Source organism: Thunnus thynnus, chromosome 4 (genome assembly GCF_963924715.1).
Source record: "Thunnus thynnus chromosome 4, fThuThy2.1, whole genome shotgun sequence".
Taxonomy (NCBI): Eukaryota; Metazoa; Chordata; class Actinopteri; order Scombriformes; family Scombridae; genus Thunnus; species Thunnus thynnus.
Genome location: NC_089520.1, coordinates 22,280,752 through 22,295,310, shown reverse-complemented (window position 1 = coordinate 22,295,310; position 14,559 = coordinate 22,280,752). Strand labels below are relative to the sequence as shown.

Genomic DNA, 14,559 nt, shown 5'->3' with positions numbered 1-14,559 from the left:
GAAAATCTTGAAGAGCTGCAGAGAACCTGAATTGAAACTCATGACCTTTATCATCGAATCAAAACTCTTTTTTCTTTGAAATTGAATTGCTAAGTTCTCAGTAAGTGATCTGGGCTAATAACACGTTACCTATCATAGTGATCACAGAAATCTAACCTTTGGTGAAGTACAAATTATTTAAATAGAAGCTTTTTAAGCTTTAAAGTCACATCGCTATATGGCTCAGTTAACACTCAATCTGGCTTCTTTCTTCTAAAGTCAGCTGTCCTTAAATGTTAGAGTATTACAAGCTGATGACATTTTATAACCTTTCTTTCATAGTAGTGGAGTAGATTTAATGTGCAGAGGAAGTATTAAAGTAATTATAAACCTCCCGAAAGCTGAACTAATCAAGTTAAAGTATAAAACCTTAAAATGGCATCTGCTGCCCGGCTGGTTAGAGATTTCATTTCAGGCTATTTCATTGTCTTTCTGTATTTGCATGTTTTCTATTGAACAAAATATCTTTCCATTTTTCTGGTTGATTGATAATTGCTCAAACAGTAACAGGAGTTTAGAAATAAATGTAGTTGATCATGTATCCAATAAACACATATGTAATGTCTTCAAATTGCTTGTTTTGTCCAATCAAAAGCTCCAAACCCCATTTACAATGATATGAAAGACAGACAAGCAGCACATCCTCTAATTAAGAAGCTGGAAACAATGAAAGTTTGACATTTTGTTTGATATATGACTTAAGTGAATATTGTAGATTAATTTTCAGTTGATTGACTAATCAATTACTGATCATTCAAGCACAATTCCAGTCCTTGGTTCCTATTTAACAGGTGAGTTCACCATTTACTTAAAAATGAAGTAGCCTCAGCAGGTATCCAACAAGCTCAATAGTCCTCATTGATGCAAGGCCAATTACATGCATGACATTACATGAAATATTCTAAAAGTATGTGTATTCACTGAAATAGAAATAGTTCTATGAAGTTTATAATTTAATGACTGATTAATGTTTATTAAGGATTTGATAACAAACATTACAGTTGAGTTATTTGCTACCACTAACATGACCCTGGAAGCATTTAAAACCTGAACCTCAGGGAACAACATCTGCTTTTTAGTGACAACACAAGACAACACACAAGGAATTACTTTTCCTAATTGTTTCACGCTTTAAATTAAAATATAATAAAACAGATGGGTAAAAAACATCTGGGGTAGGGTTTAACTTTTTAAAGGTTACTGTAGATCGAAGATGCCTGTGCAGTCTTACATAATTCAGATGAGTTGAGATGTACACTTTCAACGTTACATTTCTCCTCCTCTGCTGGACTGCTCAAAATTCATATCAAAGGCTCAAAAAATTCTGTGGATATTTTTAGGACCAAACTAAAGATAAAAATCACAAACATTTCTATAAATAAAACCATTTCCGCTGTGTGTTGTTGGTACTCACCACTGACTTTAATCTCTCAGAACATCAAAAATGTACATCTTCATTTTATGTGTGTGTTGACATTAAAACAACCTCTCAGGAATGATTCGTTTCCATATGACCAATAGGGATGACTAATACTCGCTACTGTAGTGAAAGTCCATCTGTTTTAACCTTCTTTTTAGTGTCACTCCACCTTTGTTTTTATCTCTGTCTCTCCCTGTGGGGCTTCTCCAGTCGACCCCAGTTTGACCTGTAGAATTCCATGGATTTCCTGGCTGTTGGGGGGTCGGCCTGCTTTCCCATGTCCTGACTGCCTGCTCCCTACTGAAGCGCTTGTCTTCTCTTCAGGCAGGAAAGAGCCATGACTGTGTGACCAGCTGACCGACTTACATGCTAATGCACAGATTTATAGCCTGGCTGAATGAGAACGCAGCTTCCAGCTTGTATAGAATTACACTGCAGAGCAATGCACCAGCTACACTCAGGGACCAACAAGGAAAATGAGTCATGTGAAACTGGATTTGTTATTAAAAATCTTCCCTTCTAAAGCATGAATGAACATTGTTTGATTCCAAAACCAGATCATTTCCTGTTTGCCATTTTGATAAAAAAAAAAAATTTGAATAATTACTCATTTATCATACTACATCTGACCAAATCTGTCTCATCGACACTGCCATGTAGAGAAAATGAATGTAATAATTGTAAGAATATGAGTTAAATGTATATGGAAAAATGTAAAATAGTCTTTTCATGTTAGCCAAAGGGTTTGGTGAGGACTGTGACTCTAGTAAAACAGTGAGCTGCAGTATGGCGGCAGGCAGGAAATCCTCTGTGTCTGCTCCTGATCTTATCGCACTGCCATTTGAATGAGGAGCTCTGCATTCCAACCAGGTGACAGGGACACCGAACTCACGCCCAGACTCGTTCCTGAATCCTCCTTCCTCTCTGTCTCTGACCCTCCCTTTCCTTTTGTCTTTTTAAAGGCACCTATTAATCTCCAAACTGTCTTTCTCTTAATGTTGCTGATCACACCTTGATTGTGCATGCATAGTGCAAATGCACATGCATGCATGGCTTTCAAGCCGGGTCAGGTGGCAAGAAAACGGATACCTACGCACACTGGCCCACAGCTCAGCTAGAGATCTAACAAAATGTGAGGCACACTGAGAGTCTGGCATCGCTGCAGCACTTGGCATCAGATTTCTGACAGCTGTGCTTTCTCCAAGGACTCTGTCTCCCTCTCTACCTGTTCACCTTGGCTGGTTCATGCGTTGGCAGTCAAGCTGGGACCAATCCAAAACATCTGACACATTAAACAAAGAGAAAGATAAACATATACCTGGCAGGAGGCCAGAGGGACAAAGGGACTGTACAGGAGAGTTCAGCGAGGGTAGAGTCACTGCAGCAGAACAGCTGGTTAAATACACAAATTCAGACATAGCCAAGCAGACAGCAATTATTTGTGAATGCATTTCCTGTTGTGGATTCGTTACAAACATGGATTTCCGAGCATATTTGACATGTCTCCAGTGCTTCTTATACACAGAAATTATCTGTGGCATCTAAAATAGAAAAATGTAACTAAAGCAAGATTATCAAGCTGTTATTTTAGCCACAGGAAATATGAGATTCAGTTAAGCTAATCTCCATTTATTTTGTAAGAATTTTAACATTTTGTCACCTTAGTGCAACTGTTCACTGTAAATGTGAAACTTTCCTTTTTCACTTACATGAATTATCTTCAATTAATGGGTTTTAGATTAGACTTTTTAAAGGACCAAATAGTGATGAAGACTCAAGAAAATGCTTAGTTGGGCTTTCAAAGAACTTGATCATATGATGAGTTTTCTGACGACATCAGAGGGCAAAAGGCATATTTTCAGACATTCTCTCCTGGAAGACATTCATAGTTTCATAAAAATACAGAAACAGTTGTGCAAAGAATGAGTAGAGAGGGCTTTAAGGTGAAGTTCAAACTCCGCCAACTTTCTCACCTCCATGAATGTTGGATTGACAGTTTCGAAAAGCTACAGAAATTGTTGGACACAGCCCTCCCATTGTGAACGCTGTACAGTGGGTTTGCTGAAAACAGCAGCTTGGTGCTGTTGGAAACTGTGTTGATTAGAGCTTTAAGACTCAACCATACAGTAAATGTGCGGGCTTTAAGTCCAAAAGACAAGGTAAAAGAGGCTAAAGTGTTTTATAGCATTTTGTAATTTGATACAAATGTTAAAACTCATAACTAATTGCTGTCTTTCAACTTTTCACGTCAATATGCACCATAGTTGGGCAATGTTCTCCATAGTCAGATCGTCCTATCATCACACTATGAGATTGGCAATACCTGATGCTATCACAGGAGGGGAGCAGCCAGACATTTCTCAGTTCTCTGTTTAGGAGCGGCTGAGATTGTCATTAAAATGAGAATAGCTGGTCCACCTTAAAGGTCAGTCCACCTTTTGTGAGCCTGGTCAACCCATTGTCGCTAACTTCGGGGCTAACCCCCTTCACTTTAATCAGCAGGTGGCAAGCAAGACACTTGAACTTGGCTTGGGTCATGAGGAGTTGTAGCATTTAGCCTATTCACTGACAAAAAGCCTAAACTGTACACACATTGCACTGCTATGTTCACAGCTATACTGCTAACTTTATACTCTCTGCTTCGGTCACCACGCTCAGTCTCTCACTCTTGATCACACACTCGCTACACACACAACCTACCCACTGAGATATCCCTTAAAGGAGCTATGTTACTTGTATAACACTATAGTAACTTAGTTAAAATCACCTTAACATCAGTGTAGGAAAAACCAATCGTCGATCACCCCTTCAATCGTGGCTATACTAATATGTACACAACATATTTAACTGTTTGTGTCAGCTCCTTTATTCTCAGGCCATTACTACATTTTATTCCGTTTGTTGGCATAGTCATGTCTCCATTGAAGGTTTGAGTCACACCATCACACCATTGTTTGGGTACTGGTGGTTCAATTTTTTTACCTCCTAGACACCCGCTGGTTTCAGTAAGACAGAATAATATACTTGTACAGACTTGAAACATGTCCTCACACAGAATATTTACTCTGCTTTGCTGCTTTGGTCACAGTTAAAATATTGCTGCAGGGTAATACAGATACTATCAAGAACCGTTTGGAAAAATCCCCTTGTTGGTGCGTTCAAGGACACTCAACTTCTGACATTTGACACGATTGATGACTTATGAGATTAGGCCATTGCAAATTCTCACATACTGTAAGCACTAACCTTTAAGAAAATCCCATTCAGAAAAACATGTTAAAAAAATGAAAAAATAAATGTGTATTTAAAAATGTATTACTAGCAATAGATATAGATAGAAGGAAAATTATGGAAAAAGAAAAGATAAATATAGCCTCAAAAAAACCTTCACCACTCGATAAGTTCATTTAATTTCTTTTTGGTGATCCTGTATTTATCAAGTGAAATGCAATAGTGATCATTTTCAAATAAAATACAAATTGTTGAATCCTTGCTATAGATCCTGCAGTTAAAGAGCCAGTATACGCCCTCAGAACTGCGGAAACCCCCACACCTTTCCGACGTGGGGTTAGAGGGGGCTGTGTCCAACAGGTTCTGTAACTTTCCGAAACTGACAATCTGACAATCACCACTTCACGCCGTGATTGGCCAGCCTTGCAAAGGTGAGAAAGGAGCCAGGATTTAAATATCTCTCTCTCGCTCTAGCATTGATTTCATGTTGATAAACGACAAGCACAGGATCTGTGACTTGACAAACGTGCTTTATCAACCAAAGTCTAGCAGACGGGGCCAGTTTATTGTGATCAGGGTGTTTATGTGGGACATTTTTCTATTACACATATGACTCTATGCTAAAAAGTGAAACCAATCTTTCCTAAACATTTTATTTGCCTATATGAGTCTTTTGTCAGGGATCATTGCTTTAAATTGCAAACTTTCCACTTCTGTCATGTGGGCAGACTTACTCTGAATGTCAAGGAGTAATTGTAAAAAGCATGCTTAAAAAACCGAATTGATAAAACAAGAACAAGGACACACTGGTGACGTCAGAAAACTTGTGGAGGTGAAAGTGAGAGCGTGAAATCACTCATTTAAAGAAGCACGGGAAAACACACTTCTGCTATTCCGCCATGTGAGGAATCTCTTCCCTTTACATCCTCTCTATCAATTTAATGCTCCAGTTAGTGTATTTCTTTTATTTATTTTTATATCTAGTTGTCTTGTGATCCAGTAGAGTATGTGTCTGGGCATCTAGAGATTTAAATCACAACAGGAAGTTGACATTTTGTTAAAATGGGCTCCCGCCTAGATGAGAACAAAAATCTGATTGACAAATACAAAAACAAGACATTGGATGAGGCCCTGAGCGAGACGCATGATACCTTGAGAGGCGACAAGCCGCCTCCTGTTATTTTTCCATCCAGGAAGCTTTACACGGAAAACGAGCAAATTTGATTTGAGGACATTAATTCCATTTACTTGAGGGAGGAAATGAGGTGCTGAGTCAGGAGGAGGAGCAGCAGGCTTTAGGCACAACAGAAACCAAACGCCTTTTAGTTGTCGGGCTCGGTAATCACTTTGCGCACACAAAGAGCGCTTTTCTCGCCCCCTCGACGTGTTTATTTTGTGTTCAGAGTTTTATTTTGTGTATTCAGGTATGGCAGGATGTGAGCAAGAGATAGAAAGAATGAGAGGGAGGTAGAGGTAGGAGGGAGGAAATGTTAGGAATCACAACACAGGAACTTGACCTCTGTGTGAACTTTTGCTCCACAAAACAGAAGAGCTTTGGACCACCAAACTGCAAGAAAAAAAAAAAAACTTCTGGCACTTGTGCTTTTTAATTCTTTATATCTAAGTAAATAATTAATACTTTTATCGCAGTTTGTTCAGGTGGCGTATTACCACAAGATTCTGGAAAACGATGTGAGTTTTTTAGAAGCAGATTCAGAATGCACTGTGAAATGTCAGTACACCAATGGAAAACCAGAAACCAAGATATAATTACATTTTAGACATATACATAAGGATCATACTGGTAAAATAACCTTAAACTCCCAGAGCACTCTCATCACAAACAATCAAAACCAAAAAAAAAGCTTGAAGTTGAGAACCACACTGTCCTGACAATGTTCCAAAGATGTCAGAGTAATCTACAATTATAAATCCCTCATGTTTATTGAACTTAATTCAAATCAGGCTGCTCTTTGAGATGGGGATTTAACGACAAGTCATTAAATATGTAATACTTAATAAGTGGAATCTCGTCAAAATATATAGAATCAATCCTAAAACATGGATTACGCCTGGCAGTAACTGAATGTTTACCTAGAAAATATCATGTTCAATTGTTTTGTTTTGTCCTGAACAGTCGTTTATTATCATAGAAGACTAAAGAAACCAGAGTCACATTTAAGAAGCTGGGACCAGAGAATTTTAGTATTTTTTTTCTTTAAAAAATTACTCAAAATGATTAATCGATTATATATATTTTAATAGTTGACGAAATAATTTTCTGTCGATTGAGAATGTGCATTAAACATATATTACTCATATTGTAAGAAAAAAGCAGGACGAAAACTATTAAGAATGAAACAGCAATAGCTTACACTTATGCACCTCATTGCTATTACAAATAACTTACTTTTTAAAGTGAAATTTAACTGTTTTCATTGGTCTTGGTGAGCTAAAAATGGTTTGTCACTGCAACAAAATTATTTCCAAATTAAACATCTGCATCTACATGGTTATTCTGTACAAGTAAAATATGAGTTCATTGAAACAAGCTGTAAAAAGTGTCTGTGTGTGTGTGTCAAACATAATGCTATTTTCCTCAGACAGGCAGAAGTGTTGACATGAAATCTGGGAGGATGAGCAGCCAGGCGGTGCCCGGGATAACAAAGACAATATGTCAATAATCATTTTCAAAACGCTGTTAAGACTTCAGAAGCTCAAAAAGCAGGCAGAGCAGAAGCAAAACAGAACAAAAAAAAAAAAAAACAGTAGAGTGAATCTATATAACATGAAATAACAACATAACATTGACATGTATAACAAAAGAGCATTTACCATCACTTAGAATCTACTATGGTCCATAGAGAGAAGACACAGACTCTGCCTGACTAAATGACAATGTTACACTTAAAGAAAGGGATTCGAGTAACAAAACTGCTGATAAAAATAATACGTTATTAGTATTTCGTACATTTGTAATTAAAAATGTTTTTCTAGTATTGTACTGGTGTATATCTAACCTTATTTCGTGCATTTGCATAAGAGTATTTTTCCCTCACAGATTGGTTACAAAAGTGACAATGTCAACAGTGAATGTGACCACGAGAGCGCGATTCATAATTCTGGGAATGTTGTCATCATGGTCTGGTGGGATTTTTCAAGGGGTGGGGCATATTCCGCTTTCAGATGGGAAACGAGGGAAAAAAAAAAAAAAAAACTTTGCAAACTTAGGCGGCAGCATAGACAATGAAGACCTGATTTAACACTAGATACGAGTGTCCGGAGCTCACGGACGAAGAGGCAGAATTCATTTTGTAACATGTCCCCCCTCTCTGCCTGCCTTTCACCCTACCCCCACCTCCACAAACACATCCAGGCACAGACGCGCTATCCCAACACGGTACAGTTACACACAAAAGTTGCTCTCCCTCCACCATTGACTTTTTCAAATGAGTGAGCAGAGCCGTATCGACATCCTTACTGTAGTACACCCATACACAAACAGCACTAAATAAAACACAGGGCGTCCAACATGACAGGACCGAGCGGTAGCAAATTTCCTCCCTTGACATACACACGGAGCACGGCGGCTCTATAAGCTGTATTTTTTTACTCCGCGAAGTCTTAAGTTAAATTCAGTACGTTTAGCTTTTCAAGGACACTGCAGCTCACTGTCACAAGCCCTTTTCTATCGCGACAGACGCGGGCATGTTGCCCCGCAGGGCGAACAAGCCGAAAATGGGGGAAAAGCCAGATAGCGTTTACCTTTTTGCTGTTTCTGCTGTTATAGCCGTTGTATGGGTTGATTCCTGCCCTTGGCGGTACGGAGAGCAGCATTTTTCTCGGCGCTATGTCCGGAGCGGCGAGAACAGCCCAGGCTGCCAGCTGACGTCAGCAGCTGGGGAAGTGAGTGCCTGGAGTCCCGCTGGTTGACTGCGAGTGGTGCTGCTGCAGCAGCAGGGCAGGGGCCCCCAGTGCTGGCCCCTGGGCTCCTTCAGGGGTCCAGTCACACGGCACCAGGTGGTCCGCAGAGAAGAGGGGATTAGTTCAGATGCATTCAACATACACTTTTATTTCACTCACCGGGGGAGGGTGTGTAAGAATGACTAGTGTCTTATGACGCTTATAAAATCAAGATACGGTGTACAATGCTTTTGTCTGGGGGTCCTTGATTTACTACTTGACCGCACTTCCTTTCAGTAGAGACATTAATTTGTTTCCTGGCCCTAAGATTAGTCTATTCTTAAATATATCAGGATTTAGATACTCTAATCAGTTTTATTAGCATTAAAAATCCCAACTGAAACTCTAAATTATATCAAATATCCTATATAACAAGATATATATTTACATATGCTATAAACTTGCTATTGCGTACCAGTAAGTAATCTAAGTCCTTATAAGAATAGCCTATTTAGAAATTAAATATAACTTTTTGATTTTCAACATGAGACCAGTTTTAAATAAACATATGAGTAAGTGTTGTTATGCAAAATTATAAACAGCTGAGCTTGAGGAGAAATGGAAAAATTGGAAAAAAAATATTTCAAGGCTAAGAAATTCAATCAGTAAAATTCAACATATTAAACTACAAACTTTCAAAATCCTGTAAGGAAAGACTCATGCCAGGAAAGCTTGACATGTTTTTTTTCTAACCATATTTTATCTTTATTTTCAGTAATAATGAATCACTGAAGTTCTATAAACAAATGTAAAAAGCTGATGACAGCATTTTTTCTGTGATAGAAATATACTACGTATATGTGTATAGCAGCTCCACCACCCTCTAACCCAACCAGAGTCTGTGTGTACCCTCTTTGGTTTTGCCCCTGTCCTCTTCTTTGCTTGTGTAACCTTGTCTCTGTGTTTGTTTGTATTGATTGCTAAGCACTCTTTAAACTTTGTCGTAGAAATTTGCTATACAAACAACATGTCATATATATATGAAGTTGTGGTACTTTCTAGATGGGACTTCTGGATTATATCATTTCTACAATAAACAGCCTATTTGAATGCAAAAGTTCATACAGTTCAAATCAGAGTCTTCTTTTCATTGCGTGTGGAGCAGCTCCAAATTGTATAAGAGGATGACTCTGCAGTGCACCCCTTAACGAGCCAATTAATCGCCATAGCAACACCAGAAAAAGAGTCAATTCCCGCATACACTTATCACTTAAAGGTAACTGTGTGCGGGAATTTCGACTCTTTAATAAATCAATGCAGAGGTGATAAGTGTGCAGCAGTGGTGTACAGGCCATCGGTTGGCCGGTGGACAGTCAAAAAATCCATAAAATCCTGTCTGTCTTTTTACCGGTCCTCTCTGTGTGCCTGTCATTCACTGTGTGCATGAGAGCGTAATGCGTGCGTGTTCTGGGGCTGGCCTCACTAGCCAATCACAAGTTATATACTGTACATACAGACGGGTGACAAATTAAAGGAAAAACCTGAATAAATGAGTGGATAAACATAATGAATGCAGATGCTTCCACACAGGTGCACTGCATGGTACAATTAAGAAATTAACATCCAATCATGCTGTGTGTACATGTATAAAAACGCTGAGCAGGCCCAGTTGAATCTGATTTTGTATCAAGATGGCAAAAAGAAAAGATGTAAGTGACTTTGAAAGAGGGTTCATTGTTGGGGCACGGATGGCAGGAGCTTCCGTCACAAAGACTGCTCAACTGGGACTGCTCTATGGGAAAGATGTCAGTAAACAGTCAGAAATTGTGGTCGACAGCGCACATTTGATAAGCATGATGCTCATGCGTTAGTGTGATATGAAAGGAAAAACAGAGGAGCGACTCTTCCTTGGGTGAGAGTGTCAATGCAGGACGTGATCAGACTGTGTCAGCAGGAACAGTCCGTTGACAATTACATAGAGAGAGATGTTATGGTAGGGTTGCAATACATAAACCCCTCATTACAAAGATGAATGCATATTTCAGAGTTCAGTAGTGCAAAAACGTGATATGGTCAGATGAGTCATCCTGCACTATATTCTCAACAAGTGGGCAAGTGAATGTGTGGTGTTCACCAAGAGAACGGTACAGGTCTGAATGCTTGACCCCTACAGTGAGGGTATCTGGTGGCTCTGTTATGCTGTTGGGGGCATTTTGCTGGCATGGTTTGGGTCCACTTGTCCCCTTAGAGGGAAGGGTCACTACAAATCAATACAAAGTTGTTCTGAGTGATCACCTTTATCCTATGATGAAACATTTCTATCCTGATGGGAGTGGTGTCTTCCATGACGACAATGCCCCCATCCATAGAGCACGAGGGGTCACTGAATGGTTCAATGAGTATGAAAATGATGTGAATCATATGCTATGGCCTTCACAGTCACCAGATCTCAACCCAATTGAACACCTATGCCATCATCAAAATACCAAATGAGGGAATATCTTTTGGAAAAATGGTGTTCATCCCTCCAGAAGAGTTCAGAGACTTGCAGAATCAATGCCAAGGTGCACTGAAGCTGTTCTGGTGGCATGTGGTGGCCCAACACCTTACTTAGACCAGTACACCCCTGGTGTGCAGGAATTAACTTTTTTCTTTGAAATTGGATCTTCGGGGAAATTGATTCCTTGCACTACAAAAGAGACAAAGCAAGTGGTGTGCGTGTTTCCTTCTGTGCAGGCTCTGGAAATCCCCCATAAATCCCATGTAGCAGACAGTCTCTTCAAATGTCACTTCAAGGATTTACTGTAAAACCAAGTAAACCTTACCTGTTGTGTGCGTAGATGACCAAATACTACACACAAACCCACAATCACATCCCTGCATTGTGGCAGACTGATGGATAGGATTAAGAGACTATAAGCAATTGTGCCAATGTACCTGATGCCTTAAAACTTCAGTAAAGTTGTATGAATCAAAGTCCAGTCTCTGTGTCCCGACCTGACACCCCATATTGGTCAACACTTCTGAGCCAGCTAATAGTTAGTACAATAATATTACATATCACAGTTACAGTTCCCTGGTTGCTAGATTTTGACATTTGCCTGTCATACTGTTTGGATTACTCTGCGCTTTAGAAATAAGATTTATGAACATTTTCCTGCTAAGTGCCTTAAAGTCCCCTTTGATTTAACTCTGCACAAATCATCCAGGGTTGCTTGAGGTTTGAAGATCATTGCATAATTTTGAAACTGAACATGTACTTTTGTTTATACACATCTTGTGTAAACGCATGAAATCTGCTTGTCAGTGCTCTGCAGTTATATATAAACATTTCAACGCTGCAAAAAAGATGTTTCTGCACTAGATTTAAATTCAAAAAAGCACCTCTTTCATAGAAAATATTAGCTTCATCCAGACCTACTGAACATTTAAAATGTATTTACACTGGCACAAGGGCAAAAAATAGGATCCAAATGTCATTATTAAGGTTTTCCTTCACCGCCGCCACTTCCATTCCAGTCATTACCTCATCTGAGCCTTTAAAATGAAAATATGGCTGCAAGCAGCTATTACACTGGCCAAGCAAAAATGCTTCAGGCAGAGTATATTGTTTACAGGTTGAGGTTTACCTACTGAGCAATTTTGGTCATTACTGGAGAAAGCATTGTGGAGATGTGGCCCACCTCCTGTTTGTGTCTTCACTGCCAATTTGGTCATGACTAAAAGGTCTGCAATCAATGAGAAAGCTCTTTAACATCAGTAATATATGTTATAACAGGACTTAAACAGACTATATTTACAATTATGATCAGCTGAAAAACAGGAAAAGCTAGACACTTCAGTTATAAGGTACATGCAGTATTTATCCATATATGTAAATTTGCTTGTAATTAATGTGGAAAAAAAATACTGATACTGTAACTGGACTTGCTGTCCAAACTTGTAATTTTCTTTGGATTTTGCTACATCTTGCATCATGCATGGGAATAGAATATGACCAAAAGTCACTGATACGGTTCAGTCCGTGCTGCCCTGCGTCTAACTGCTAGTGATCCAGCTGCCTTCCTCCCTGCGACATTTCTTCCATTAACATGATGTGATTAATTATGCAGCACAAGTCTAATAGAGAGAATTTTCACACTCACAAGACTCAGTGAATCAGATAGGATGAAAAATCTTGAGGGCGTAGTCAGGAGGGAGCTATCAACTAACATATTTAAAAGACAAATACTGCCTTGTAAATGGTGTGAGACAAACATCTGCATGATCCGTGAGGTGGACTGGTCATGGTGTAATGCAGCTGGGCAGTTGCATCTGGTACCCGCTCTAACGATGTCCTGTAGTTTCCTCTGAAGGTCACAGACGAAGGCTGTTAAACACCAGACACACACACATGCAGGGTACTAAACCTAAACACTTGCCACCGGCGTGTGAATGAGCAGTGTCCTGAAGTTACCTTTCCCATCTTATCCAACGATTTGCTTCGTCAGTGACTCTGGCTTCTTATCTACATCTGCTATATTTAAATGCCTTTTCACTTTCTCCTGTTGCCAGAGATTGGCTGGGAGATGAATCCCAACACAGATGGCAGCTGAAACCCGATGCCTAAAATGCAGTAGCATTCAAAATAATCAGTACTGGTTACACTACAAAGCACTTCTGCTACTCTTAATCTCTCAGGGTAGCCAGCAATTATGCAACATACAAGTCATATGCTCCATCTGTGTGCCATGGACAGCTTACTATTTGATTATTACCAGGAATCAATGCAGGACAAAATGTAATGTCATGATGTGTGGTGCAGTACGCAAACACCCCTGCAAGCACAGAGGTGACACCAAACACGACTTTTGTAAGAGCAAGGAGACTGCTGGATGGAGAAACACTTTCCCATACTGATTTTTTTTTTTTTTTTTTACAACTAGCAGGCAGAATTGTCTTGAGCTGAGCCATACGACCTTGTCTGTCCTCTTAACTGAAGTTTCCAGTTTGTCTGTGCAGTTTGGACGTGATTGGCTTTGCTTTAAGAGGAGATGCAAATTAACACTTTATAATGTAGAAGAAGTTCACAAAATGCTTGATCTACTGTCACATTGTTTTATAGTATTTTGCTTTCAAAAAAGACCTAAAAAATGAGTTGAATTAGCATGTCCAGTCTCCTAGTGAGCAGATCTCACTCCTCTCTTCCAGGCTGCCCAGTTGCTATGCCCTAACCCTATATGGAGTAAAATGAAAACTACAACATTGTTAGGAGTATTTCTACGAATTCGTGCCGTAAGCAGTTTGTGCCGGCCTCTGTTTCATTCAGTGCAGCAGCCTGTCTGTGAGCCGTTCTTCTGTCTGAGTTTAGGAACACACCAGTGACATTGTTGCACTCAGCAGAACCTCCGTCTGGCACAAGCAGCCACTTTGACGACATGAACATTGTTTGGACATCAACAGGCTCGTTGCTAAGTAACCCAGCCCCCTCCATCCCAAGTGTTCTGGCCTGTGAATCCATACTTATTACCTCTAGGGTAGCTAAGCTGTATGTGTGTGTGTAGGTGTGTGTGTGTGTCTGTGAGTTGCTGAGTTGCCTAAGGTTGTGTATCAGGGATAGAAGAGATAGCGCCTGATTTTTTTCAGTTTAATTTATTACGACCTCATTGTGGGAGTGATCCCCAACATTCAAGCGTTTAGAAAGACAGGTCAGAGGTCCTTCTATAAAACGGAGGCTTCGTCTGGTTCAGTTTTGCGTTGAAAGATACTCTTTCTTTAAGTTGGTATCTAAATTATTAGCTGATATAAAAGTTTGTCTTAATTTGCAACTTTAGCATAAAATACAGCTTCAACTACCACCCTTACACAACCTTTATAAGGACAACAGCATATGTCGAAGAAATACCACCCTTTGCCAGCATTAACACCCCCTCCCACACACACACACACACACACACACACACACACACAAAACAGCATCAATGCAG

General features: G+C 39.6%; 1 protein-coding gene across 3 annotated transcripts in view; it reads right to left on the bottom strand.

Moving 5' to 3' along the window:
• Positions 1–8,614, bottom strand: part of LOC137181699 (RNA-binding motif, single-stranded-interacting protein 2-like) — a 30,179-nt gene extending 21,565 nt beyond the window's left edge. The window contains exon 1 of one of the 3 annotated variants that reach the window (XM_067587579.1): positions 8,456–8,614. In XM_067587579.1, the coding sequence (XP_067443680.1) occupies positions 8,456–8,527 (72 nt within the window). In that variant the 5' untranslated portion in view covers positions 8,528–8,614. The remainder of the gene's footprint in view (positions 1–8,455) is intronic. The other 2 variants (XM_067587580.1, XM_067587578.1) reach the window with 2 other exon arrangements.
• Between the last annotated feature and the right edge of the window lie 5,945 nt (positions 8,615–14,559).